This window comes from Petromyzon marinus, chromosome 13 (genome assembly GCF_048934315.1).
Source record: "Petromyzon marinus isolate PM22_M1 ecotype Great Lakes invasive population chromosome 13, UKy_Petmar_22M1.pri1.0, whole genome shotgun sequence".
In the NCBI taxonomy this organism is placed as follows: Eukaryota; Metazoa; Chordata; class Hyperoartia; order Petromyzontiformes; family Petromyzontidae; genus Petromyzon; species Petromyzon marinus.
The window spans coordinates 1,137,104-1,165,059 of NC_133679.1; the positions used below are offsets into that span (position 1 = coordinate 1,137,104).

Genomic DNA, 27,956 nt, shown 5'->3' on the forward strand with positions numbered 1-27,956 from the left:
CACTCCGAGCCTAACCCCCGCGCTCATTGGCCCTCGCCGCGGCCTCCTAATTAACATCAACCAATCGGACGCCGATAAGGTCCAACCCCCCCGCCCCCCGCGGGTTAAAGCGAAGTCGGAAATTATACTGTGACGTCACCACCCCCTCGACCACGTACAGAGGCCACGTGACCAAACACAAAGGACTCCCCGTGCCGCTGTTGTTGAGAGCACGTGACGACGGCAACAGTGGGCACCCTCCTTACAAAGCCGAGGGGGTGGTTGTGTCCAGAACCACCACGCCCGCCCGCCTTTGTCTCCCCAATGTTGACAATTACGCGTCGCACCAGGCTAAGTTGACTTCGCGGAGGCTCAAATGCGGTTCAGTTATTTCGTCACGGATGTTGGCCGCGAGCGGGATTCGAACTCGGGTTGTCGCCGGGTTCGTAGCGCAGAGCGATAGCCGCTACACTACCGCTCCCCACTGATAGCCCAGCAGACAGGCTACGCCAGTGGTTCTCAACCTGTGTGATGGTGGTGGCCCCCCAGTTAAAAACACTGAGCCCCCCTCTCCAGTAACTTATTTGGTATGCTAAGCAGCAGCGGCATGAGCGAGGGCTCGTTGCTGCTGAAGTCCCCATTCCTGTCTGTTTACAAATTCAACCGCTTCCTTCACTGCCCTCCCCCCTAGTGGAGAGAGGGTTGACACATCCGCCCGGCGCCTGACACGCAGTGCGAGGCGTGGTCACGTTGCGTGTCGTCAGTGCATTGTCCGCTCTGTTCCTCGCGTACATCCGAAATTTCTTTCCTGCACGGTGTCCATGTCACCACCCCTCTCCCCCATAGGTCGAGAGGGACTTCTCCACTTCCGAGCAAGTTGGGTTCCAGAGGTCTATCCGTAAGTCAATTTGTTCGTAAGTCCAACTTTACTCCTGACGATTCTAAACATGTTGTACGGCATGTACACTCAACACGGGGAATGGCTTTGAAAGTTGTACAATCTCCTGCAGATGTAGATGCCACTGGTTCTTCATGTTCTGTAGATGCCACCACCGACGTCTAATGCGCGGCGGTTGAACTCACGTCGCTCGGTCCGAATGGGCAATTGGACATATGGACAGATTTGTTCGTATCTCTGAAAGTTCCTAAGTCGAATGTTCCTAAGTAGAGGAGTCCCTATCATGTGACCTTTTTGCCAGTATAAAGGTGTTAAGATGTTCAAATACCAAATATAAACCTTTTGCAAGGAATGAATTCTGCATTAACCACACGTACTTGTGGTGAACATGCTAACAAAACATGCTATCACAACACTATGTAATATGATTTTTGTTCCTGGGTAGTAAGTGTTATTTTCTAATTGCTTATGCCTCAAAAGTCTAGAAAATGGCTATTATTCCCTACAAACTTTGCTTTTGTGACCAGGACTTTACGTGCAGGAAAGACACAAATGCACACCACGTTTTTTCATTGAAAATAGGTAAATTTCAAATATCACTGTCCTGGTCACAAAGGCAACGTTTGTGGGGAATAATAGCCATTTTCTGTACTTTTGAGGCATACGCAATTAGAAAATAACACTTACTACCCAGGAACATATTTTGTTTTTGTTACACAGTGTAATATATGCATTGTCTTTTTAAATTATTGGCCTACACCAGATACATTCTTCTTTATGGCCCAGTCTCACAAGTGTCAAACCAGAAAATGCCAAAAGGCAAACAGGAAGGATAACCCCTATTCTTATTTTTCATTCAGAGGAGTCCCTGTATAAAGGAGTAGAACACATCGAGAGCGTATACGATATACCCATCTTACACTGCACTCGGAGGCATATTGAGACCTGCCACCCACTTGCGTACATTCACGAGGGGTTTTCAAACCAAGTCTTTCAAATTTAATTCAAAGGCAAACGTTCCGCACGTAACGCCCAAAAGGGGTGCTCCGGAACTGGTGTTTCATACACAGAAGGGGTAATTACAGTCAAATATTTTCATTTTATTGAATAATTCCAGGTCGCCAATAGGTGGCACTGGAAGAACACTGGCAAACAGTGCCACACCGCGGCCGCCCAGAATAAGCTCACTCGAGACCCCTTGAAGACGCCGGCGGTCGAACCATCAAGCGCATCAGAACATCAACAGCTCGATGCCCACGTCTCCTTCGTGAATGGAACACTAAAGACACAAGCCGCAGGAGTGCGACTGTGGTCATGCGTCCCAAACTGCGGACCATATAGAGTAGGCCACTTTAGTCTGCGCTACTTCTACAGCAGAGGAATGGCAAAAAATACGCGAACTCTCTACTGCTGAAGCCCTATCGCCGTGGCAAGCTGGCAGGTACTCGACAACGGCATTTAGCACCTCAACATATTGCTGCAAGCATACGCAAGAAAATAAAATACGTGCCATTGTATAACACCAAGACATCACACACAAAAGCGCTGCAATGCTATCATCCATTGGCATGTGCAGAGTTCAGGCTGGGCCACACTGGCCAATCACACCCGAGCCCTTTTCACTTTTGTTCAGTTTTCAGTCCCATCTGCCTGGATCCGCCCAAACGCCGCCGCTTGTTTTATTGGCAATGGCTCCACGTATATAGATGCTGTAGGAATCAATTTGGAATCCATTATATATCCACCGCAGAAGTAACATTTTTGTTGCCGTGCGTGGGCTTAAATACGCGGTAAACGTCGTGCGGTCATACACACAATGTGCACTTATCACGCAGCCGTGCGTATTCATGCGAGTTTGGGTCAGATCAGAAGTTCTGAAGCGAGCAGTGTGGCCCCCCCTGTCGATGTTCGAGCCGGCCAGTCTGGGAATGAGCACCTGCGTGTATGTAGCAGCAATGTATTTGGACTGAGACCACGTGGTGTTGTGATGAACGTGTTGACCTTGCGGCTTCCTGCACGGCTCGAGCAGTCCTAGGCTGACCGAGATACTGGCGGAGCCAGTGCGTGGGGGGGGGGGGCACGTGTCCCCCCAATGACCCGATCGAAATCTCTAATTTCGATCGGATCATTGGGGTTTATTGGTAATAAATCGGTATTTTACGACCCCAACTGCCACTGTGTAGCATATTATTACGTGCCAGGGACTCTATGAGATGATAGGATAATAGTCTGAGTCCATGATTGGCTATAAGTAACGGCAAAGCAGTTATAAGTGACTCAGAATTGTGCGCAGTTGCGTATACAGTACAAGACTTCCCTGAAGGCATTCACCTCCAGCGGGCGCGATGCCGATCACACAACGCGGTTCGAATTCGACCCTCGGTCGATGGCTGCGCCATCGCCGCACACGCGTCGAATAAAAATCAAGGGACAAGTCCTTACTTACAACTCCTATAATTTTTAATTGCTGGAAAAATTGCTCCCCCGACCTGAAAATCCTGGCTCCGCCATAGGACCGAGACACGTCGAAGTTTGCTCTGTGGACAAAGGTGGCAACCCTCAGAGCGAGCATTGTGCACGACACCTGGACTTTATATTCAACCCAACGCCTTGGTTATCTTCAACATGTTTACATTTTACGTACAGGTATCACAAGGAATCCACGAATTTAAATGAGAACTTTAGATTTAAAGATGCCAACCTGCACCTCTGCTGATTTTGCTTATTGGTATTTCGATCTATCAACATGTGTAACTCAATAAAATACAATTTCTTAAATTTCGATTTAAAGCTTTCGTGACTGCAATGATTCATCTTCTTTGGTTCTTTCGGTAAAGTCACGTAGAATGAGAATAAAATAATAAATTGATAAAATAAAATAACACAATAATATTCTCACGACGTTTCGGCCACAACACAAGCGGCCTTCATCAGGTGAAGGGAGCGAGACTGTCTGGTAGGACAGCGCTGGAGTGAGAGAGCCACGTTCAGATCACGGCTTTTAAGCTGTGTGAGAGGAACAAAGAGCCTTGACGAAGGAATTCGCATAAAATTTAGCATTGAAAAGGCTGAATGATTAGCTTGTGACTGGTCACAGAAATAGCTATGTTAAAAGTTAAAGCATACACATCCGCAGAGGCACAATGGGTGCCTCTGCGGATGTGTATGCTTTAACTTTTAACATAGCTATTTCTGTGACCAGTCACAAGCTAATCATTCAGCCTTTTCAATGCTAAATTTTATGCGAATTCCTTCGTCAAGGCTCTTTGTTCCTCTCACACAGCTTAAAAGCCGTGATCTGAACGTGGCTCTCTCACTCCAGCGCTGTCCTACCAGACAGTCTCGCTCCCTTCACCTGATGAAGGCCGCTTGTGTTGTGGCCGAAACGTCGTGAGAATATTATTGTGTTATTTTATTTTATCAATTTATTATTTTATTCTCATTCTACGTGACTTTACCGAAAGAACCAAAGAAGACAATTTCTTAAGTTTGACGCTAACGGAGCCCAGCGGTAGCACGTTTTCCGCTTGTTATCGGGGGTTCACGGCTCTCATCCAGCGGCCGCCCTGGTCAATACTGTGGTGTGCATTAACTGTACACGATACGGCACCGTTTGCGTCACAACGAACGTCAAAGATCCCACGACGTCATTGGCAAGAGTCGGCCACAGTGTGCCACCGCCAGAATCCAGGAGGCGCGAGACTAAGGGAGACTTTCCTGGGTTAAATACCCCAACCTCCCTAATAATAATAAACTAGAATGTATTAAGCACATCCAAACGTGTCGTCATGCATGTCAAGAAAGGACCCACGATGGCTTTCAGAAGCAGTGTATGTTTTATTAGTAAGAAAGTGCATGCACTTAGTCGTCATCAAGCACAGCATACAACCCCCACAACGGGTAGCGATATGTAAATTTGTAATCCATTACAGCTTTTGTCGATAACAGGTTTGATAATTAAGGCAGATTCACATAGGTGAGTCATTTAAATAAACAAAGAAACACTTTTAAGGTTAAGTAGTTTGAATTATTAACAAAATCATTTCATATACCTCGTGAATAATAAAACAAGACCCCTGAACCGTTACAATACTGCTAATTAACACAGTCAGTCATTGGCGTAGAACACGAAGGCTCACTCACTGCCTGACCACCACGGAGCAGTCGGCACGGTGCCGGCCTGCGCGACATGGAATGCTTTGGCCTGGCCTGGAGTTCCCCAGTGCAGCTTAAAGCAAACACAGGGCACCAGACGCAGGCTCCGCTTCTCAGAATCCGTTCAATGGACCACAGTTCCACATCTACCAGTCAGAGCGCACGGGCAACACACATTGCTCAACGTGCGAAAGGTTTAGCGTCAAGAGCTCACGGCGAGGAAATGTGGAATTTCCAGCACTGCCTCAGGGCCGTCAATGGAAGGGGCGTGTCGCCCCAACGGTTGGTTGAGCATGGTAACACTTTGGTGTTGACTGGCAAAAATGAAAAACGTGGGTATTTAGGGCGAGAGGTCTACAATTTGAGAATCGCTTACTTTACGCGCAATATCAGACTGTTACCAACGGAAGCCTCTTATTTTGGCAGAGCAGGAGACAGCGGTTTGGCAAACCGCTGACAAACATGCGGTTTAACTTAGCCTGCTCATTGAGAGGGCAGCCGTTCCTGCGCCATGCGGAGGGAGAGGCTTTGTTCACACGTACAAGACAGAGCGGGGCCGTGTAGGCAGGCCGAACGAAGGCAGCAGCGGGCGGGCAGTGGTGACAGCATCGGCCACACAGGCCATCACACCGATGCAGCAGGCCCTCCCGTCTGTGCATATGAAGACGGAGCCCTACGTTCACGTACAAGCGTTCGGATTGACGAATATTTTTTTTTCCTTACATGCTTTTAAACAACTCAAACTTCCCAGCAGTGTTCTTCAAATACTGAAGTAAGACATGGGAAAGATGTGAAAAGCCTGTTATTGTAAACAGAACTTTAATAAGACTTTTGGGTGATTACATTTTTTGCCTATAGTGTAGTAATTTTTACAGACACCCCTGGCAAAACCCCGTTTAAAGCTCACAGGAGTGAATTGTTAAGGTATGCCATACAAACTGCTCCCAATTCTATATTCACGTACTTGCAATCCAGAATATATAAACAGTGAACAAAGACCAGATTACAACAAATTTCAGTCTGAAACAACTAGCAAAACAGTATTCACATTTCATTTACATTATAAAAAGATAATTTCATTCGCCCGATGAAAATTACACCTCACCGTTTCAGTTCTGAAACCCTTTGTGAAAGGAATACTTTGGTTACAAAAAAATTGTACACGCCGCACTTAAACCACCACTTCAAAGCTAGACTACACCTCGTCAATGTCACCATTTCATCTCAAATACGTACGCAAGAAGGTCGTGACAGAAATGAATTGTCACGACAAAGCAAACGGAATCCATTAAGGGGCAACTTTATTATATTTATGCCTTTATTTGTCAACAAAGATGCAACATCTCACGATAATAAACACATACGCGCGCACGCACACACAGTGCAGAGGCAAGGGGAAGAATCGGTGACTTTCCACCGAGGACTGCCCTATTGCTCGGTCATAGTCCGATTGCCCAGTCCAATTGCTCTAGCAGTCCTCAGGGTGGAATGCAATAGGACTGAGCTATTGCTCTGGACTGGATTCCTACTCTAGCAATAGGACCGGGCTATTGCTCTAGCAATAGGACCGGGCTATTGCTCTAGCAATAGGACCGGGCTATTGCTCTAGCAATAGGACCGGGCTATTGCTCTAGTAATCGGACCGGGCTATTCCTCTAGCAATAGGACCGGGCTATTGCTCCAGCAATAGGACCGGGCTATTCCTCTAGCAATAGGACTGGGCTATTGCTCTAGCATTAGGACCGGCCTATTGCTCCAGCAATAGGACCGGGCTATTGCTCTAGCAATAGCACCGGGCTATTGCTCCAGCAATATGACTGGGCTATTACTCCAGCAATAGGACTGGCCTATTGCTCTAGCATTAGGACTGGGCTATTGCTCTAGCCATAGGACTGGCCTATTGCTCTAGCAATAGGACTGGCCTATTGCTCTAGCAAAAGGACTGGGCTATTCCTCTAGCAATAGGACTGGGCTATTGCTCCAGCAATAGGACCGGGCTATTGCTCTAGTAATAGGATCAGCCTATTGCTCCAGCAATAGGACCGGACTATTGCTCTAGCAATAGCACCAGGCTATTGCTCCAGCAATATGACTGGGCTATTACTCCAGCAATAGGACTGGCCTATTGCTAGAGCAATAGGCCAGTCCTATTGCTCTAGCATTAGGACTGGGCTATTGCTCTAGCAATAGGACTGGCTTATTGCTCTAGCAATAGGACTGGGCTATTCCTCTAGCAATAGGACTGGGCTATTCCTCTAGCAATAGGACTGGGCTATTGCTCTAGCAATAGGACTGGGCTATTGCTCTAGCATTAGGACTGGGCTATTGCTCTAGCATTAGGACTGGCCTATTGCTCCAGCAATAGAACTGGGCTATTGCTCTAGCATTAGGACCGGGCTATTGCTCTAGCAATAGGACTGGGCTATTCCTCTAGCAATAGGACCGGGCTATTCCTCTAGCCACTTCCTTTCTGTACACGATTAGCTCCTGGGGGCTAGATGGACATGTTGGCACGTCTGTGACAGTGCGGAAAACATTCCAAGTGGCTTCTCCTTCAAGCAATGTACACGTCTAATAGTCTAGTGGTCTTCACCCCGCGAAGGTTGTGTGGCAGCTCTGGGATAGCGAGCGTTGCTTGACGAGTCCGACGATCTTGCAATGTTTTGAGCTGGACTATCGGTGGGTGCCTTGCAAGGGTGGTGGTGGGGGGGGTTGGCAGTCTCGATGTGAAGGCACCAGTTTAGTCGACGCCCTCGAAGCCCTGCGCATTCTCGATGGCGATGTTCAGCTTCTCCCGAAGGTCATCGAAGGACTCGTACGGTGGCAAGTCCAAGCGGTTAAAACTGGGGGACAAGTCACCAGACAGACGCACGGCAAGGACCCAGTCAGCAGAGGTGACGTGCGAGCACCCTCAACACGCGCACAACAGCCAGAAAGTATTTTCGCGTGACGCGATACTTTTGCTCAACGGATGACATTGCTCCGCTAACTGTACGCAATCACTGTTTCTTTGCCTCACTTGACATGTGACAACATAGCTTCGATGCTTGTATTTACGAGCATGGGAATTGTGAAAAAACTGCAAGGTTAGTTGATATATATGAAATAATTAACAATGCACAGTGAAACTCCTCTTATCCGTGATAATGTGTAGATCATAGCCACTGATGCGTGGACTGGTGGATGTTAAGCCGTTAACCCACCACCACCCGACACAGCCAATAAGTAAGGTTTAGTGTGAATAATCTTGGTCGCGAAAGCCTACGTGTTAAACGGATGTTAAGCATTACCCTTGAATTATCTAAAGCATCTGTGGTCTGGTGCTGCCTGCATCGTGGGTCACCCTCCACTGCTCCTCTTGTGCATTCAGAAGCAAAGGCTTTTCTTTGCAAATCACTAAAGTAAATTAATCCATTCTAATGATAAATGGCATTCGTAACACAGACCCAGGTACTCAATCAGCTGACATCTTGATCTCTCTGGCTGGCAGGCAGGCAATGAGATAGATGGTGATGCTGTTCTTAAGAGGTGTCACACTGCGAAGCTTTGCTTCTCGTGTTTATTAAATGCTCTAGATTACTTCTGTTTTGTGGACAAATGCAAGGGAGATTGAGGCAAGGGCCGCCAAAGTGAATTGGGGTCTTCCGAACGCAGGACTAGTGCTCAACGATCGTATATCCCACACGGTGCGAATGTCTCCACCCTGACGTCATGCAAACGAGCGTCTTTTAAACTGAAGATAATAAGTGAAAAAAATAAGTGTAAAATGTCAACCGCTCATGATTTGACGACTTTTCAAACCAATGGAGGCATCACTCTTGTGTTTTGCCCCTCCACCCCCATGATTAAGTACGATTTGATAGCGTATACAAACACTGAGTAGTGTGCGGCAGCTCTGCCAAGGTGCAGAGCGTGTCGTCCCGGCCACGTTCCAGCAACTGGTAGGGGACTTATACGGTGATCGGATTACCCACGAATCATCAGGGATCAACGAAGAGATGGGAACATTGACAGATCCCTTGGGCACCTTCAGATGAGAGGAGGATGGATAATGAGAGTGTCAATGTCCATGTAAAGGTGAGGAAATCAAGTCCTGGCTTTGGCAAAGACTTACCATGTGTGTGCTCGGGGTAGCTTTTCTGAAGTCGACCACATTTCAATGGTGAACAGCTGAGGTCCGTTGGAGCCTAAACGAAAACGCAGGAAAAAGCGTGAGTGCACCGCGTCGGAATGTAATCGGAAGTCGACAGAGCATATTCACGTTAGTTACGCGCGTTTGTGTATTTATTTGGAATTTTATTGGTCGAGTGTGATGGTGAACAAAGCACAATCAGAGCACTTTGCCAACAGGGTTGGTGGTTCATCCAGACATTATCATTCCTGCCAGGCTATGTGGTGTCAAAGTATATGGGGAAGTGTAGCAAGCAGGTTGTTGATCTTTTTATACAGAATTGTCGGCCTTTCCCCATCCCCCAACCAAGTAAATGTACACTTTATCCGGATACTCTGACAACACAATGCAGGAGCCGGGACCCATGAAAAAAACATCCTGATAAAGGTCACCCATGTTTTCTTGAAGGCCAATTCCATAACCTTCTTATCAAAGCCAAGAAACAGTCATCACCTGAACTTAAAGGCTCGTACTAACTGCTGAAAGCAAATAGGGTTCGTTTAGGGAGCCCACTTTAAACTGGACCGGAAACTACGCGGGGAGTTCCAAAGGGGGGCAAAGTGGCTGGACTGGTTGTCGGGAGTGGTGGCAATGCGGGCCAGACGACGGGCACACCAACCACCCACCCCCCAAAAGGGGCGCCCCCCCCCGCAACACCCGCGCCCGCCCCCGCAAACACCCGCGCCCGCCTGCTCGCGCGTCTCACCGTAGAGCTCCGCAAAGCCGTTCATGGGCACTCGAGACGTCCCCGTCACAAACTGCAACAGGCGGATTCGCTTCTCCCCATCCATGAGCAGCACAGCCTGCTCGCACGCACACACGCACACACACACATGCACACACGCACAGTCCGCATGACCAACGCAGAAGGCACGCACTCGTGTGCTTCTCCCACTCGCTGTGCATATTTCGAACAATGCAAGTTGAAATATAAACAGCGCTTCTAGCTTTAGACCGATGACGTGTGCCAATCTGTCCAACGTGAGTTTGAAGTTTTGTAGATTGCAAACATTACTTTCCTTTCCTGTATGGAGGAAAATATTACTTTCCTATTTGGAGGACATATGCTTGCCATGCTGCTGTGGGTGGTAGGGGCACCACAGGCGCCGTGTTTGCTCAAATGTTCTAATTTTCATCGACAATGATCTCACGTCCTGTTTGTGCCTCCAGCTCAAACAGCTGACCTCTCAACATCTATGCGTTGGCACTTGGCAATGTGCCCCAGCCACAACTCTGTTGCTGTGCAGTCCCAAAGCAGTGTCTCCTGAAGTGACCAACCTATTGGAACAATCGCAGAAACGTAGTAGTATGGTTTCTCCTGCCTACAGGCACAATGAACGCACGTTCATGGCAAGATTTTTATCGAGTAGGGCATAACCATGTGTTCATTACCCAGATGGAATCTCGTCAGGATCTGGCACTCTGCCCTACTTTATAGTTTAAATAATCGGCAGAGAAGCGTACGCCCACGCCCGTATGGATCGTATTTAGAGTTCCCGTGACTGGTTGTGTTCTGCTTTGTTAAACAACACTTTTTTTCCTTCCTTTGTTTTTGTTCGTAGAATAACGTAGCCATGCTTTGTATATATATTTTACCTTTGTGTCAAGGTTCCCTGTTCCTATAACGTCACCAAGATCTGTACCGTGTAATATCCGCACACGGTCGTGGGACGCCCATGAACTACTGTAGAGGATCATGGCTCATTGGGCCCATTCCTTCTGAAATAAAGAAAATCTACCCGAATCTTTGCGCAGCGGCCACCAGCGAAACCCGGGGCCACGGTGCTGTGCGCGGCAGCCCCAGTAGGGGGCACTGCGCCCGCACGGACCGGGGCTGCCGTTTACGCGGGTGCCGGGGTCTGCACAATGTTATACAAGCTCCCCATCTCCCAAATGTAAAAGTCATCTTCTTTCGACTGGATTTCTTTCCCCGCCTTAGTGATATATGCATCTCAGATTATATGTCTTGCGTAAGTACGGCGGAAATTTTCAAAGGTGCTTCTCCTGCACTATTCATGCAGGAACAGTACCTTTATGATGAAAACAAGTGCACAACGTTCAACTTGGATCATCCGAGGTGATGCAGGGGTTTTGAGGCAACACGTTTTTGTAAATTTGGCGTAATTTTTTGTTACACAGTTTACAGGCAAGCTTGGTGAGATATCAGTAAACAGGGGTCTCACCTACTGAGCAGCACTGCCTCATTAGGCCAGAATTGTGAATGGAAGCCTGCACTACACGCAGCCTCAACCAACAACATAGAAGGCCTGAAGAGGGCGACTCACAAACGTGGCGACGACTGCTTGGGGACCGGTCTCTAAACATAGACTCGTATTGACACGTCGCCCAACGGTATATCAAAATATCTGTTCTTCAGCTGTGTCGCATTCCTGTTCTAAGTACAAAAACAACACCATGTCCCTTCTAGTGCATCTATATTAGGCGCTCGCGAACATTATTGATGGGGCGAATTAGAGTATGTTAGCGCCGCATCGCTCGCATTGGGGTAGTGATCTACCGCAGCAACAACAACAATTGCATTTCTACTCGTCTGGGACTCACCTTCCAGAACCACTGGATGACGGGGTGGTTGGCACAGTAGCTGTTCTTGTAGATGGTATGCTGCCTCCAGTCGTTGACGTCCACGTCGCCCAGCCCGCACATGAGCAGCTGGCGCGACACGGAGCAGGGTTAGACGGAATTAGAATCAGAATATGTATTTATACTGGAGGAATCCGATGAGCTATGAAGCTCTTTTTCACAGATGTCCAGTTGGGGCACGGGGTAAGAACTTTACAAGACACAATACAACAACACGTGATAGGAGTCCAAGGTACAAGAAAGCTAAACAAATCACCCAAACATACAAACACTAAACCATCCCACCCATCCTGACGTATTAACTTATTGTTCAAAAGTGACATCCACAAATGACAGCCCAACAAAGTGGCCTATCATTTGGACATATATAGCAGCAAAATAATCTAAACAGTCTAAACGCATTTCCCTAAATGTGGAGGGAAAAATTGGAGGACCCGGAGAAAAAAACCCCACACGACCACGGGGAGGACACGCAAACTCCAAATATCCAGCAGCAGGCGTCAGGGTCGGGATGGAACCCCCAAGCTGCTGCAAACCAGGCGAGGAAGATCACATCTCACCACCGTGAAGTTGCCCACTTTTTCAATACCCCACTATAATAAACCCAACTTCGGCACTAAAGCGTCCCCTCGATCCGCGATCGGCCACGCCGACGAGTGCTCCCGCGGAGACACAGCCAAGGTTATTATATTTGTCCCATCTCCTCCACTAACCTTATTTCACACTCACATGATCACCATCAGCTATTGCATATTTACTGCTTCAATTAAAGACTCTGCACACCATCGCCATCCTTCACGGTTCTGTGACGCTGCAGTCCATCTCATTCCCTAAGCACAACAGATACAATCCTATATATTGTGCTTAAATGACGGCAATTGTATTTTGTTAATTGGATGTAATGGTGGTGCAGCAGTTAGCACACCGCACAATGAACCTGGCTAGCCGAGTTAGATTCCTGTTCTATGGCTAACATGAGTGGCGGGTGATATATGACCCAATCCTGGGCTCCCAGTTCACAAAGCCGCATGGAGCAGCGTGGTTGATGCGTGGTCATCAAACAACCACCAATATCAACAATGGCGTGGGGAGGCCTTCATCCAGCAGTGGATTGACCAAACCCTGTGAATGATGCACTAGGAATTAAATTAGCACCGTTGGCTACCCATAAACGTGAAGTGGTTTTTAGTTTTTTACGACGACCACAGACTACTCATTCTCAGACAAGTAGCGCTCATTCACCCGGTGACCTTGATAGCATTCAATTAGACACAAATGTAATATCTAAGTGGGTATCTACAAGGCATTAGTATGCATTATAATAAGGTTAAGAGCTTTCATACGAGCTGCTGCTCATGAAAAATAAATCAGATTGCCGAGGAAGACGAAGCATTTAAAGAATATAGTGCGAGCGTAATGGGCCAGCGCTGCCACGATGAGTGAGCGACAGTGGCCCAGGGGTAGAACACAAGCACGGTTGTGTCGAGCATCGTGGTTCACATCCTTTATACAAACGTGCCGTGTGAAGCATGCGGCAGGTCGTGACCACGTGATAAGGTTTACGACTGGACGGGACGATGCGTGATTATGTGTGGGTGGGGGAAGTGGCACTATTTTAGTTAAGCGTTTGACTCAAATCCCGATCACGTGTTAACTCACCACATTAAGCCTTTTGAATTAATAAAAAAAAGAGTACTATTTTGTGAGAAGTCATCCTACACAATGGCTCCCCTGCCATAGGAATGTGGAATTTCCACCACTTGCTCAGGGCCGGCAATGGACTTGAGTGCTGCCCCATTGCTCGTTTGAGCCATGTGCACGCCCTGACCTCTCGTGCACGAGGAGTACATTGAAGAGTCGCAAATGCTGCCAAGTGCCAGCACCACACACTGCAGGTTGTTGTTGTTGTTGTTTGTTGCACTCCGAGTTCTAGGTTGGAGTCTAAAACAGGTTTTTGGAAGTGTACCAAAACACACATCTCACTCCTACCTCGAGTTCATTTTCGTCAAAAATCTTGATGAGGTCCATGGGAATGAGCTCGGAGAAGCCCTAGACACAGATACAACACAATTATACTCACAATTTACAGCGTTTCGCGAATAACAACAGAAACGTGCTACCGTTGAATGTCATTGAAAACACCTTGTGTGACGACTGTGAATGTTTAACATCATGGGTGTAGTCATTAGTGAGAGACCAACCTCCATGAAGGCATTTATTTGCTTCTGAACTCGTTCCACAAACCTCCACTGGATGACCAACCTGGAATGCAGTTGCACACACGCACACACACGCACACGCAATCACAACACATGGCGCAGAGCTGCACATTCGCACGCTTGCGCACAACCACCGTGCATATTTTGGCCTCTGTTGGGTCAAGAGAAGAATGGCTGGCAGCCCTGTGTGAGTGTTTGCTCGTGCCCCTGCTGGCCGAAGGCACAGGGCGAGAGTGCAAATGTTGAGAGCCCTCTCCATGGTATTCTGGCCGACTCTCCCACACCGGCCCAACTTCTTGGAAAATGTTAGAGTACCCACAATTGCTCCCACTGCACGCAACCTGCTGATCTGACTTAACTCTGCTGTGCCCATTTACACTGCTGACAGGACGGAGGCAGGGGCAGGGGGATTTTAAGAACCTTGCACCGTTGTTTGACCGACTGCCCCAGGAGATCGAACCTAACCCAGCCACCTCCGGAGTGCTCAGCATTACGCACCAGCAGACATCACCCCCCCTTTACTTTTGTACAATTAAACAAGGAACTGGAATATTTCTGATAATGCAGTTAGAGTAACAACACACCAGCAACAATAACAAAGCATTTGCACAGCACGTGCGTGCCCTGTTGCCGGCACACCACAAACAACAATTGGAGCATTACAGACGCAGCAGGGATCAGGAGGGAGACTGGGAGGGGGGTGGAGACTGGGTGGAGCAGCCTCATGCGTCATATTTGCTGAAGTGAGGGATTATTATAGCGGGGATTGAAAAAAGTGGACAATTTCTAGAATTGTAAGTTCCCTATTATTGTATTTCTTATAATTAGGGTTCAAGCTTTAGCAACATATTCCTGTATACAATGCAATTGGGATTTATATAGCATCTAAATGCAGCTGCAGATAAAGACTGCACATAAACAATGGGCATATTTATTTGATGGATAGAAAGAGGCAGTCAAGAGAACAATCACAGGAAGGCATACGTTATATGTCGATCGAGATCCAATTTAAAGCACACGCAAACGTATAAATGAGAAAGATGGCAGGGGGGGACGTTCTGTTACAACGTTTGTTTGCTTGTTCTTGATTATTTCAAAGTGGCTTATTTCGAAGTGCCCCAAAGTCCAGGCAGGTTTACACCCAAGATGGCCCAGAATGGAATTTAAAACTAAAAAACATCATAAATAGGTCATCAATATTCCATCAGCAGAGTTACGAGGCTTGTAAAATCACTGGACCTGTTTACAAGGTCGATTTTCTTTCATGGATCATAACGTTTTTTGGGCACAAGTTAATTCAGACACTATAATAATACGTTGTTTTGTTTCCACAATTTCTGCAACCCTAAAAAAATACAATCAATGGGGCTTTGTGAAGCAGAGTTGGTACATTCACAGCCTTCCACTGGCCCTGCATGCCCAGGCAAGGGAAGGAATGCGCGCAGTAATTCAACACTCACTCAATGTACTCCTTTTTGTTCTCATTGGTCACCAGAATTTCAGAACCATTTGGCTTCAGCTCCACCAGGTGAGTCTGCAAAAAAAAAGGCAAGGCCAACAGAAACAAATGGTTATTAACACCCGGTCTACATCCCTGAAGCGAATCACTTCCCCCGTGCCTTGGGGGACGCGCTCTCATTTCCATCGGTGCCAGCGAACACTGCGGAGTCGACTGTTGAGTCACTTAAGTGGGCAGCGACTTTTTTTAAAGTCGCAAAAGGTGCTCAAATTCCATTATCCGTTAAAGCGCCCAGTGCACTGAGATTCAGATGTACACCTGCAATGAGGCTATTAGTGGTGCATTCTGGTTGGCATGGACCCTGATAGAAGGAATTAAATGCCCCCCCCCCCCCCCCCCCCGTTCAATTTCCTCGCACTCTGGCCCAGTGCCTGCGCCCCTCCGACTCAAAGGCCCTGGTGCAGATGCACGGCCTGCGCACGTCAAAGCCAAGCCGCCAACTCCTCTCAACGTTCAAAGTGCTTTCCATCAAGACCACAGCGTGTGGATTCCATGCAGTTTCGTACAACCCCGTTCTATGTTCTCTCACACCAATGTGCATAGGAAAGGAAACGGTGCCCAATGAAGATGCACATGTGAATATGATGGCAGGAACCAGCCCTCTCCATAGTATGAACACTGGCGACTTCCACAAAGTAGCACTTCGTTAATCTACTCCAGAGATTAGAAGTATAGGATGAGTTACTAAAACATGCCTCATTATTGGAACTTGTGTCTATCAAGACTAAAACTGTTATTTATATCGAGAAACCATTACAAATACACGTAAAACATATTTCTGAATATCGTTACTGGATTTAAAATAATCATTGCGTTCACTAATACGTCCACATTTAACTTGTCCATTCTCTTGTCACTGCCCTGACCATTATCACGACTCCCTGTTGATTTACGTCAGTGCTACTGTCATTCTAAACGAAGCATTGCTGAATTATTGGAAGTATCAATAACGATGACGACACCATTATTATCAGCCTTTACGGAGGATGGTTTATCGGTGTGGTAACCGAGCCTTTGAAAACTAAACAAAGCACTGTGAATGTGTTATGAATTTTCACAATGCAGCTACTGGAAATGTAATATTTCACTTCAAGGTGTTTCTTCGTTTGATGCATTTTGCAACCGTAATGTTGAAGTATGTTGCCAACGATTAAAACAAGAATTCTAAGGAAACATTAGCCTTTCTTAATTTTGGAATTACACTGCATGTTAAAACGCTCTAATGAATATTTAATCACTTTTAAAATTAACACACCGACCTGGTAACATAAAACATTTTCAAATCTAGGCCATTACATGAAAGGTTTTGTACTATACTACAGTTGAATTATAAGCCATGAGATTGATGGCAATAATGTCACTACCGTATCAATTTCAAGCCACTGGTGTAATCCTGACAGAGACATTACAGAGGGGAAGATGGCGATCTACGTGACGAAATAAAGAGGCAGACAACAGCGGGAGTTCTTTTCTCCACCCGAATTTGATAAAGGTGACGGACCATTGTGCCAGAAAGAAGAAAGTTGTCAATCATTGCACGATACTTTCTACGACAACGGATTCAGGGGCAGTAAAACTACTAGCACTGTGCGGCACGTCAACAACGGTCGTCCACTCTCCGTTTCAAAAGGCGACGGGGGTGCTTTCCCCCCGGTGCTCGTCCGAGCGAGAGAGACGGCCGCGCTTCACGGTTCGGGCATTCCCTTGCGAGTGTTGCTCGCCGCACAAAGTTTGCAATCAAACGGTCGCCTTGGGCCACTCACCTGGCCAAACATCTCCTCGTCGATGCAAAAGCGTAAGTCGAGGTCTGCGGGATCGTTCTCCAGGATCCACATGAGCGAGTTGTAGTACTCGCTGTCCTGCATGGGAAGGCGCCCGCACGCGACACGAGCGGAAAGATCAACAGCCGTCCTTGCACGAGCCTCACCGAGTGCACTCCTCTTACCGCCGGCGTGATTGTCTACATTTCTTTGCACCTTGTTCGTATGAAATAAGGGCCCGTGAATCCCATTTTACGGCTGCGTTTTGTTCCGTCTCACCGGCCGACTGGGCGACTGGAATCTTGATTGACAGCTGGATCGTTACTGTTTCACAGGAATCGATGCGAATGAATCGATGAGACGCACCTGTCATGTCACTGGTTTCAAAACGAGCCATAGTACAAACGTGCGTACTCTACCTTCCACCTGGCGCACACTCACATCCACTCGTGTACACCGCGATGACGTCAGCTTATCCAAGTCTAGTCAAAGGTCCACACAGCTATGCTCGGGTCAAGACGAGGGCAACGCGAGGCCACAAGCACACAGGGCAACGGGTAACGAGGCCCACGAGTGCACGGAGCGGGCACCCACCACTGACTCCATGTCGTTGAGCGTGATGGGCTTCTGGAGCATCATCTTGTAGAAGGGCCGGATGAAAAAGCCTTGAAGAGACAAATACTTCACTTTAGAGATGGCTGAGTAGACAGCAAATAAAGTAGGTTGTTAGTTTACATGCTTATTCAGAGTTAAATGGAATGGCTTAATTCTTAATCTTGTACACAGCCAAGAGGAACTTTCTGCTCTGGTCAATGGCCATTAGGAGTTTTTTATTTATTTCTCAAGTTCAAGAGTGGCTATAACAATTATATTGGAAATTGCTCAAATATTTGAGGACAAAGTATGAGTCTGCATTGGAGCCTGCCGAGGGCTGGTGCTTGGTAATTTTCAATTTTTGTTTTAATCACCTTTTTATGCCAGCATGTCAACACGACGCACGCCCTACACAGCGGCACGCGTGTGTAGCGGACTAACGCGCGGCGTGCCTTTGTGGGGAATGAATGCGACAAAACACCTCAGAACTACCTCTGGTGTCTACATTTCTCTCTTGCCATGACCCTGGCTGCTGCCAAATGAACGGTTGTATTCGAAACACAAAAATCAACTGTGGCGCAGAGAATTCACCAAAAACTCAGAGAACACTCCGTCAAATCGGAACAGGTGGCGGCTATCATATTACACCCTGCGTACACTCGAAAATGCAACAAAACGCATAACGTGCGCACGACTGCCGTAACACAGCAGCCACTCTGCCCTTGAGCAGGGGTGGGTGGTACAAGCGGAACTCCCACCGTCGAGGAGCTTTCCGTGGAACACCGCCATGCCGGCCACACGCCCGATGAAGGTGAAGTAAGAGAGGTGTTCCTCGTTGCACAAGCCCGAGATGGGGTTGATCTGCAGAGTGTAGTTGTCCCTGTCGTGTCGTGAGAAACGCAGAACAGAGCTCACCGAACAGAACTGCGGTCAGACTTTTTATAGCGTGCACGGCCTTAAAGGCTTTAAGAGGCAGCAATCAAAGTGACAAATGCTATTATTTGGCAGATATACTGCAGGGTTGCTGGGCTGTGCGATACAAGCTTGAAGCTTTGTTAAACGAGAAACGAGACCTTACAGTTTTGGTAAAGTGCATCGTTTCGGCACGGTGATGGTCACACATTATGATGGAGCATCTGTGCCTGGTCTGAAAGTCGATATTTATTAAGTTAATGTTTAATATTGTAAATATGGACTGTGATGTCTGAATTTGTTTACATAAGGAATTTCCTGCAGCTCAAGGAGCAAGCCCATGCCTGGTAGGTAATGTGTGCATCACGCAGTGTGGTAGAGATGTTAACTACCTCGCCTGGTATTCAGGAGGTCGTGGGTTCAATCACAATCCTTATGCCTGGAAAACTGGAGTTTGTATGTTCTCCCCGTGGTCGTGTGGAATTTTCCAGGTCCTCCGGTTTTTTCCCCTCCACATTTAGAAACGTACGTTTAGAGTATTTGCCTGCTGCTATCAAATCCCACAGGATAAGCCACTTGGCTGAGCTACCATTTGTAATAGCCACGTCACTTCTGAAAAAAAGAGCTACATAGCTCAGTGGGCCTTACTTGGCGAAATAAAAATAGTTATAATTAGTTAGATGTTGTCGCGTGTGTGGTGTGAACTTCTCGAGTGCGGCCACTTTGGTGGGCAGGTTTAGTGGCGACTCGTTCACGAGCGCAGCAGGCGGCGCGAAGAGTCAGGGCCGCGCGCACGGCAGAACGTAATCGCGGGGGGCAGGGAGGTTCACGCACGTGGCCGAGTACTCGAAGAGGCCGTAGTAGGGGTTGAACATCTCCTTGGAGATGAGGAAGAACCACTCGCGGGCGACGCCGCCGTAGTCCAGCCCCTTCTCGCCATCGAACTCGATCCACAGGCGCGCCTTGAGCAGGTCGGCGCGCTTCACCGCCACGATGCGCCGGTACGAGTCCTCCAGGATGCTGGCGCGGTGCAGCTTCATCTCGAAGCGGTTGGGGATGTCGGCCTGGGCGGGCGGCGTGGGGCGACGCGGCACGCAGTTACACGGGGGGGTGGGGCGCGCGGGTGGGGGGTGGGGGGGCAGCAAACGCGTGCCGATGCACGAACGCGAGCGTGCAAGTCGCTCGTGCCCCTGCGCTTCAAGAGGGTGGCGGCGCACGCGCGGTGCGAGAGATTGGCCACGTGAGCTCGGCTTACTGAGCGGCCGTTGGACACGCTCCCTCCCCGATTCTTGACCATTATTCGTGCGCATCCACTCAATACGCCGGGGCGAGTGGAAACCGTCTTATAATACCTTCCAAGCTATGGCAGGTGCATAAAACGGGGACACACAAGAAAAATATTCACACGTGCACACAACACACATTTCCTGCCAATAAAGTTCACTCGCCTACATTTCCCTCGTTTCTGACAAAAATTACACTTTTTAATTAAAACTTGTAGATTTCACGTTTCAGCTGCTCATGCTTGCTCAATAATAGACTAACATTTTACACCAATCAAATATGTTTTAATGGGCACTGCAAAGTAGAAACACTAAACAATGTAAAAGTAAAAAAAAAAGAATCACTCACCGGCTTCTTTAATTTCTTCCTGAAGAAGTCGTACTTCTGTTTGTAATCCCTTGAGTAGGGCACAGCCTGGGCAAACAATGAAGCAAGTTGGAACTCAGCCGGCAATACTGTCAATGCACAGTGTACATGTTAAAAACAAGCGCAACAACATTTACAATGGAGTACGATGTACAACCAGCACCATCAGGCAACTGCCTATTGATGCTGCTTGTTGTAATCGCCAACGAACGCCTCGTACTCAATTGTGAATGTTGCGTTTGCTATCTAACACACCGGTGTGCTGAAGCAGGAACGACGTGCCACGTTGTGTTCACGTGATGAGCCTTGCTAACTGGCTGTGTCGGGTGTGAGGTGGGTGTACGACACATTTACACGACCCAATTGAAACAACTTCATCGTCAAGGATATTTTGGTTGCGAACGCCTACTTGTTAAATAATTGAAAACAAGCACATTTTAGCTGACATTCCATGTGTCGGCATTTAAATGTATTAACTTGGAACGCGAGCATCGGCAGGCGAGTCGTTGGCACGAACATCGGTCCACATCTCCTGCGTGTAACAAAAACCCAGCAGAACTTCCCAGATTCCATCTCCGGCGGAGACACCGGACGACGCCAAACAGTATCCACCGTACGTCGGTCGGCAGATTCGGGGAACTATTTTTCATATTACCAGGTAAGGCCCACGGAGCTAGATTACTATTTTTCAGAAGTGACCTGGCCACAAATTAAAGGTCAACGAAGTGGCTTAGCACGTGGACATTTATTGCAGCCAAATACTCGAAAATCAAAGTTGATTCTAAATGTGGAGCGGAAAAACTGGAGGACCCAGATACAAAATCCACACGACCATAGGGAAAACATGCAAACTACAAATACACATGCAGCAAGCATCAGGATTGGGATCGACCCCACGACCTTCTGTATACCAGACAGGGTAGTTAACATCTCGCCACCGTGGCGCCCCTACCACACGAGTGGGGAACCGAGGACTCGCGGACGTAGCGAGGTACGGCCCCAAGAGCCACATCGTCCAATGAGTGCTCAATGCACGGAGTTTCCAGAGGAGCGATCCACCTTGCCACCCTGGAGTGGCGTGAGCTGCAGTTGCAGGGCTGTGCCACCGTGTATTTGATGTTTGCACAATTAGGGCAACTTCAATACAAAAAAGCACCTGTAGGCACTTGCAAATCAAATATCTCAATACTCGTGATGGAGGTAGACTATTGCATGTAGTTCACGCGTATTTTGTTTAACCGGGTGACAACTTCAGGAGACAAGTAAAGTCACGTTTGCAAGAGTGATGCAGAAATCACAGCCATGTTACTCAACTGCATCAATCTCCAGATATCTTATAAACGGGTGTGTACACATTATACTTCCCAGCATAAATAAAAACACGTGACATAACGATCCTGCTCTCCTTATTATGGATGCATCTTAAAGCCACAAGGGGTAAGAAATAATTAAACATGAGGGCAAACTCATTAGGCTACCATTTGTAAAGAATTCCACAGAAACCCCTCTGCAAATCATTAACCCAAATTGTTAAGTTGGAAAGCAGTTTACTGCAAGGAAAGCATTTACCCTTTAGAAGACTACCATTCCAGATCCGTTTTGTGCTCTTTAGCAATAGTCAACAAGACCCCTGCACACACAGGCATCTCAAGACGTGCTCATTCCCCAACACGGTGGGTGTCTGGGCAACTTCTAGAGCTGGTCTGGGTAAACAAGTGTTGCCAACTCTTAAATCAAACAATGGGTTCAGTACCCCTCCGTCTGAGAGCTTAAACGCACACTTTGGAAACTCGATTTTTTCTCCGGCGGAGGCCAACCTCCCTCCACAAGCGTGCATCGTCGAGTGTCCTCACAGTGGCGGTCGTTTTGTTGACCCCTAAGGGATGATGGTCTGAATTGACCTCTTGACATAACAGAGATTTGAACTGAGAAATGCCTGACCGAGTTGTTAGCAATAACTAAAGTGTCATCTGTCTGGAGAACAACCATAGGCTCTTATACATTCAGGCATTCTCATGTCTAATTAAAGCACAACCAGGCCGTCTTGTAAGACACCTGTAGGTAAATAGATCAATGATGTTAAGATGGCAAAGCAACACGAGGAGGTTGGAACAACAGCCACGCCAGTCACACGACCGTCTTTGTTGCACAGGCTCGGGCCTGCTTGACTTAGGAGATGGGATTATATTGGGTGCATTCCGAGCGATCTGGCCACGAACGCCGATGACCGAGAGAGTGGAGAGCGCTCACCGGGCCAGTGATGGCTGGGTTCTGTAGCCGGGGATCCTCCCACTGCGTGTTCTTCGTGTCTGCGCGATGGGGAAATAACAAAACAGCCCGAGTAACCGAGTGCGCTTGTTCTGGAGTAGCTGGATGCCGTGCACTTCCATGCCGCGTTCCCACGGGCACTTGTTGGGCCAGATTCTCACAGCAGCCTCCGCCGAGCTGCAGCTGGCCCACGCAGCTCACTTAATATCCCTTTTCCACTGTCACATCCGAGCCAGAGCGTGGCGCCTCAACAGTACAGGTGTGCGGAGCTGGAGTGACACGTGGGAGGTGAGACAGGTGAGTAGAGTCTGGTTAGTGGGATGAGTTGGGCGAGTGGGACATGGTGGATTAATCGGGTGAGTCAGGTGAGTCGGGTGAGTGGGGTGAGTCGGATGAGTGGAATGAGTTGGATGAGTCGGGTGAGTCGGGTGAGTGGGGTGAGTGGGATGAGTCAGGTGAGTGGGATGAGTCAGGCGAGTGGGGTGAGTCAGGTGAGTGGGATGAGTCAGGTGAGTGGGATGAGTCAGGCGAGTGGGGTGAGTGGGGTGAGTGGGGCGAGTGGTGTGAGTGGGGTGAGTCGGATGAGTGGAATGAGTTGGATGAGTCAGGTGAGTGGGGTGAGTGGTGTGAGTGGGGTGAGTCGGGTGAGTGGGATGAGTCAGGCGAGTGGGGTGAGTCGGGTGACTCGGGTGAGTGGGGTGAGTCGGATGAGTCAGGCGAGTGGGGTGAGTGGGATGAGTCAGGCGAGTGGGGTGAGTGGGGTGAGTGGGGTGAGTCGGGTGAGTGGGATGAGTCAGGCGAGTGGGGTGAGTGGGATGAGTCGGGTGAGTGGGATGAGTCAGGCGAGTGGGGTGAGTGGGGTGAGTCGGGTGAGTTGGATGAGTCAGGTGAGTTGGATGAGTCGGGTGAGTGGGATGAGTGGGATGAGTCAGGTGAGTGGGATGAGTCGGATGAGTTTGGCGAGTGAGTGGGGCGGGTGGGCTGAGCGAGGCTCTGTGGCGCTCACTGTGGTCGATGTAGAAGGTTCGTCCGTCCGAGTGCGTGCGCTCCTCCCAGCCGGGCTGTGGGGAGAGCGCAGCGCCGTCAGGACATGACACCGTGTACACCTCGCTACGTGGACACCGTGTACACCTCGCTACGTGGACACCGTGTACACCTCGCTACGTGGACACCGTGTACACCTCGCTACGTGGACACCGTGTACACCTCACTACGTCTATTAAACATCCAAATGCAACCGAATCGCAAAACGTTGTGCTACGTGGAGGAAATGTGGTTACATGAGGGAGAGGAAATAATGAAAACCGGGGATGCAGCATAGTTGACAATGAAATATGGGACAGAGTGAAAAGGCAGCCATAGGCAGCGGCAAAGCGTAGATCCTTCAGAGTGGACTTCGACAAAAGAAGCCGCCAGTGTGGATGGCCAACGAGAGGAAGTTCCAGACACTGACGGGAGAACGTGGGGGGGGGGGCATTTTAATTGAGCCGCGGTTGACTGGGGGTGTTGAGAGAAGATCTGTTTTTATGGAACAGAGGGCCACAGGAGAGGGGAGTGGAGCGAGAGGGAAGAGGAGAGGGAGGTGGGGGCAAAGTCCTTTTCAAGATTTCAACGACGGTGAGGGCCAACCTTGCAAAATGGACAAGTGAGAGGATTCCAGAAAGGGCAGCAGGTGAGAATGTGTAATCTCCTGTTGAGGTAACATTGCTTTGCGATACTGCGTTCGAAGTATCGCACAAGCAACAATATAACAAAAAACTGAATAAAAATCATCAATAAGTGCCAAAAGAGGGATAAATAAATGTGCTACGTATCAGGAAATGTCCCTTCTTCGAGGCACATTCTTTAGAGCAGCGTTACGGATGAACGTGTTGGGTTTACCCTATCGAGTAAAGGGGCGACTGGAGGTGTAGATAGGGGGACTTGTTTGCTGGAGCAGAGGGTACGGGGGAGAGAAGTAAATTGAGATGAGATGGGTTAAGGTAGGGAGGTCAAAGTTCATAAGGAAATATAAATGACAAAAACAGTGGAAGAACCTGAAGAGTGGGGTGATGTGGTCTCGTTAACAGGTACAGGTGACAATTCTGCACTTGGACAGGGGGAGGGAGTCAGCAGCACAACACAGAGAGGGAAGCAAACAAAAGCTGAGAAAATCAGAAAAGACTGCGTTTCATTTCGACGTGAACATGAGCGGAGGAAAGTGAGCAGGAGCCTGCTGCTGGTCACGGTCCACGCGCGTCTGAGGGTGCCACGTCCGAGGTGTTGTACCGGCAAAGGGCCCAGTTCTGATGGGTCCAGACTGGGTCTCATCCGCATGTGGACGGGCACTTTGAGGCGTGGGTCCTCCTGCATTGGCAAGTGGGACAAACGGAACACCGGCTACATTAATGGAACACTACAAGTACCTTCACGTTATTTTAAATTAAAAACGATACATATAAATGATAACACCTTCATAAACAACGATTCAATGGCCGAAGACATCTTAATAACACATATAAAAGACGGGCTTGCGTGGTGCCAATGGTGTCGGTAGTGCTGGTGGCGCGGCGTACCCATGTGGTCGTGCGGTTGTTGTGGTCGATGAAGAATGGGCGACCGTTGGGGGCGAACCTCATCTCCCAGCCGGCCGGCAGGAAGCTGAAGCCAGGGCAGCCCTTGTGCTTCTGCTTGGGGGAGCCGTACGGAGACGCCTGCGGCGAGTCCAAGGGGGGCTGTGTGAACGACGGCGGCCCGTTGCGGCCACCTCGCATGTCCGGTATGTTCTTCGCAGGTCACAGGTGGGAGGGGGAAGGGGAGGGGGGGGGCAACGAAGGAGGATTCTCGTCAACCGTCGCAGGCACCGTGGGGTTCTCGCTTGCTTCACCTCCCTCCGCATCCAACAATTAACTGACATTAGGGTGGTAAGGATGGTTATGATGAACATTTTTTAGAAGATTTGTCAGAATTATAGAATAGCAATGGTTAAAGGAATCCTGAAAAGGGTTACAACATTGAAGCCGATGCTAGACATTCCACTACGGATTTGTTAACATGAACATCACTGAAAATGACTGAGGTTTATATCAGCTGGCAAACTTTCGATTTTGTAAATATACTTATTTATAGCCACATCGCTGAATGAACAGAAACATTAATTTACTAACATTGTCTAAGGTCGTTATACTTTCAGGGACTCCAATATTTATCTGGCAATCACCTCATGTAAATTACATTCTGGGCTGGCCTTAGGCCGTGTGAGTCTTGGAATGGCTCATTGATGAGCCTTGGTAAAGCCGAACCCTTCCGTGTCTCCCACGCTGCAGAATGCCTATTTCTTTTAAAACGCGCCGGCTTATACGTGCTGCTACAACGGAGAGCCATGACGAAGCAACGGAATTTGTATTATTACAAGGAAACGCACCATTAGGACCAAGGTCTGTACCCAGCCACCTGGTACAGCAGACATATACCTCGTACCTCCACGGCACGGCAGCTGACGTCTATGAAGCCACCGTCCAGGTTGGGCACCGAGATTGGCCCTACAGCAGCGGGGCGGTGAGCGTCGGTGATCGCACGAACGTGCGACCCCCAGGGGGAGGGGTGGGGGGGGCGCTTTGGCGATGTCGGCGGAACACGGCGCTCACCTCCTGGATGGCGGGCGAGCTGAGGCTGCGGGGTCGTCGGATGGGCGCAGAGGGACCCTCCGAGGCCGGGGCCCCCGCCGTGGCGGCCCCCTGCGTGGCGTAGTCGGCCTGCTGCTCGGAAACATTGGCCAGAGGTCGGGAGGGTCAGCGCGAGCTGTGTGCCCTTCCAAGTGATTCGGTCAATATCCAAAAATCGAAGTCGTCCCCCTGCTCAAACAAGTGGCACCCAAAGCCCCCGGAACGAGTTACAAATGCCGAACTTAAACGGGGAGGCCTAGTCTATACCAAAGGACGAATGAGTTTTGATTCTCCGCAAAGTGCTACTCATTTTATTGACCCTGATGGAAAATAAGTGAAGACTATCCCCGGCCAACAACTGAATAAATCAATGGGCATTAATTTAGAAACAGGCGAGATCCCATTGGAAGCAAGGTCTCTCATTTAACAGAGACCGACTTGGGACCAACATTTTTCATTAACATACTCTTTGGTTCTTTCGGTAAAGTCTCGTAGGTAGAAAAATAAAATAAAACAGAAAATAATATATCACGACGTTTCGATCGCAACACAAGTGGTCGTCCTCTGGCGAAAAAAATAATCCAGCAGTGGAAATGTTTTTGTTTTATTTTATTTATTTTTCTACCTACGTGACTTGACCGAAAGAACTAAAGAGTTTGGATTCCTGCAGTCACGAAAGCTTCAAATCAAGACTTTTCATTAAGTTGGGCGAAGAGCAGGTTTGACAAAGGGAATGGTTGCTGTCTTGGTGGGCTGATGTGAGACCAGCCCTACTGGCCAAACGTTGTCCCATGACTACCGTCCCTAAGCCAACGCCGTCCTACTCCATACTCAAAAAAATCTCAAGCGTGATTTAACACTTTAACGTCAGCTTTGAGCACCACAGCAAATCAATGCGCAGCGACCACTCCTTGCGACCTCCACAAACGCCGTACCACGCGGACTGCCCAAGCCGAGCGGCTGCTACCTGCACGATGGGCCTCGTCCACGTGGTGGTTCGGTTGTTGTGGTTGACGAAGTAGGAACGCCCCTTCTCGTCCTTCCTCTCCTCCCAGCCCGGTGGAAGCCCCGGGGTGGTGAAGGCCTGCGGCACCACCACCTGCAGGGCACGCGGGGGGCAGGGCCCGGGCACGGCATCACCGCGGCTCACTGGCAGGGCGGTACAACAGGCAGTGCCACCGCTCCCTCCTGACCATGGTATGACGGTGCCTAACAACTACAAACAGCGGTGGCCATAGCGGGGAACGGTTCTGCGTGGGGATGCGACGATCTGCTTCGGCGGTACGCGGTTATGCCGCAACCCTCTCTCCTCAACGTGTTCTAGAATGAGTGGCCACTGCAACGGTCGGTCTACACGTAAAAGGTAAAGACGTGCCTCGTATTGACTGTAGGCTGCTGTGGGAGGGTTGCCTCTAATTGGTTGAAAAATGAGACAGTTTTGGATTTTTGTTGAAAGTGGGAGGGACACGGAGTAGTTCTGTAGTTTAACACCGAAGTAGATTTGGCCACACCTAATCACAGGTGGCTTTAGACAACCTGGAATGACTCACTTTGATAATTTGAGGTAAAATTAAATATTAATCCTT

General features: G+C 48.7%; 1 protein-coding gene across 6 annotated transcripts in view; it reads right to left on the reverse strand.

Moving 5' to 3' along the window:
• Window positions 1–4,694: 4,694 nt before the first annotated feature.
• Window positions 4,695–27,956, reverse strand: part of LOC116942192 (E3 ubiquitin-protein ligase NEDD4-like) — a 56,490-nt gene continuing 33,228 nt past the window's right edge. For 4 of the 6 annotated variants that reach the window (XM_076066768.1, XM_076066771.1, XM_076066769.1 and 1 more), the window contains 19 exons: window positions 27,338–27,469; window positions 26,353–26,463; window positions 25,282–25,491; window positions 24,995–25,072; window positions 24,763–24,810; window positions 23,733–23,787; window positions 22,709–22,767; window positions 20,441–20,506; window positions 19,643–19,872; window positions 18,655–18,776; window positions 17,897–17,967; window positions 17,306–17,401; window positions 15,484–15,557; window positions 14,006–14,066; window positions 13,794–13,853; window positions 11,766–11,873; window positions 9,910–10,006; window positions 9,147–9,219; window positions 4,695–7,875 (listed from right to left, as the gene is read on the reverse strand). In XM_076066768.1, the coding sequence (XP_075922883.1) occupies window positions 7,773–7,875; window positions 9,147–9,219; window positions 9,910–10,006; window positions 11,766–11,873; window positions 13,794–13,853; window positions 14,006–14,066; window positions 15,484–15,557; window positions 17,306–17,401; window positions 17,897–17,967; window positions 18,655–18,776; window positions 19,643–19,872; window positions 20,441–20,506; window positions 22,709–22,767; window positions 23,733–23,787; window positions 24,763–24,810; window positions 24,995–25,072; window positions 25,282–25,491; window positions 26,353–26,463; window positions 27,338–27,469 (1,854 nt within the window). In that variant the 3' untranslated portion in view covers window positions 4,695–7,772. The remainder of the gene's footprint in view (window positions 7,876–9,146; window positions 9,220–9,909; window positions 10,007–11,765; window positions 11,874–13,793; window positions 13,854–14,005; window positions 14,067–15,483; window positions 15,558–17,305; window positions 17,402–17,896; window positions 17,968–18,654; window positions 18,777–19,642; window positions 19,873–20,440; window positions 20,507–22,708; window positions 22,768–23,732; window positions 23,788–24,762; window positions 24,811–24,994; window positions 25,073–25,281; window positions 25,492–26,352; window positions 26,464–27,337; window positions 27,470–27,956) is intronic. The other 2 variants (XM_076066770.1, XM_032953828.2) reach the window with 2 other exon arrangements.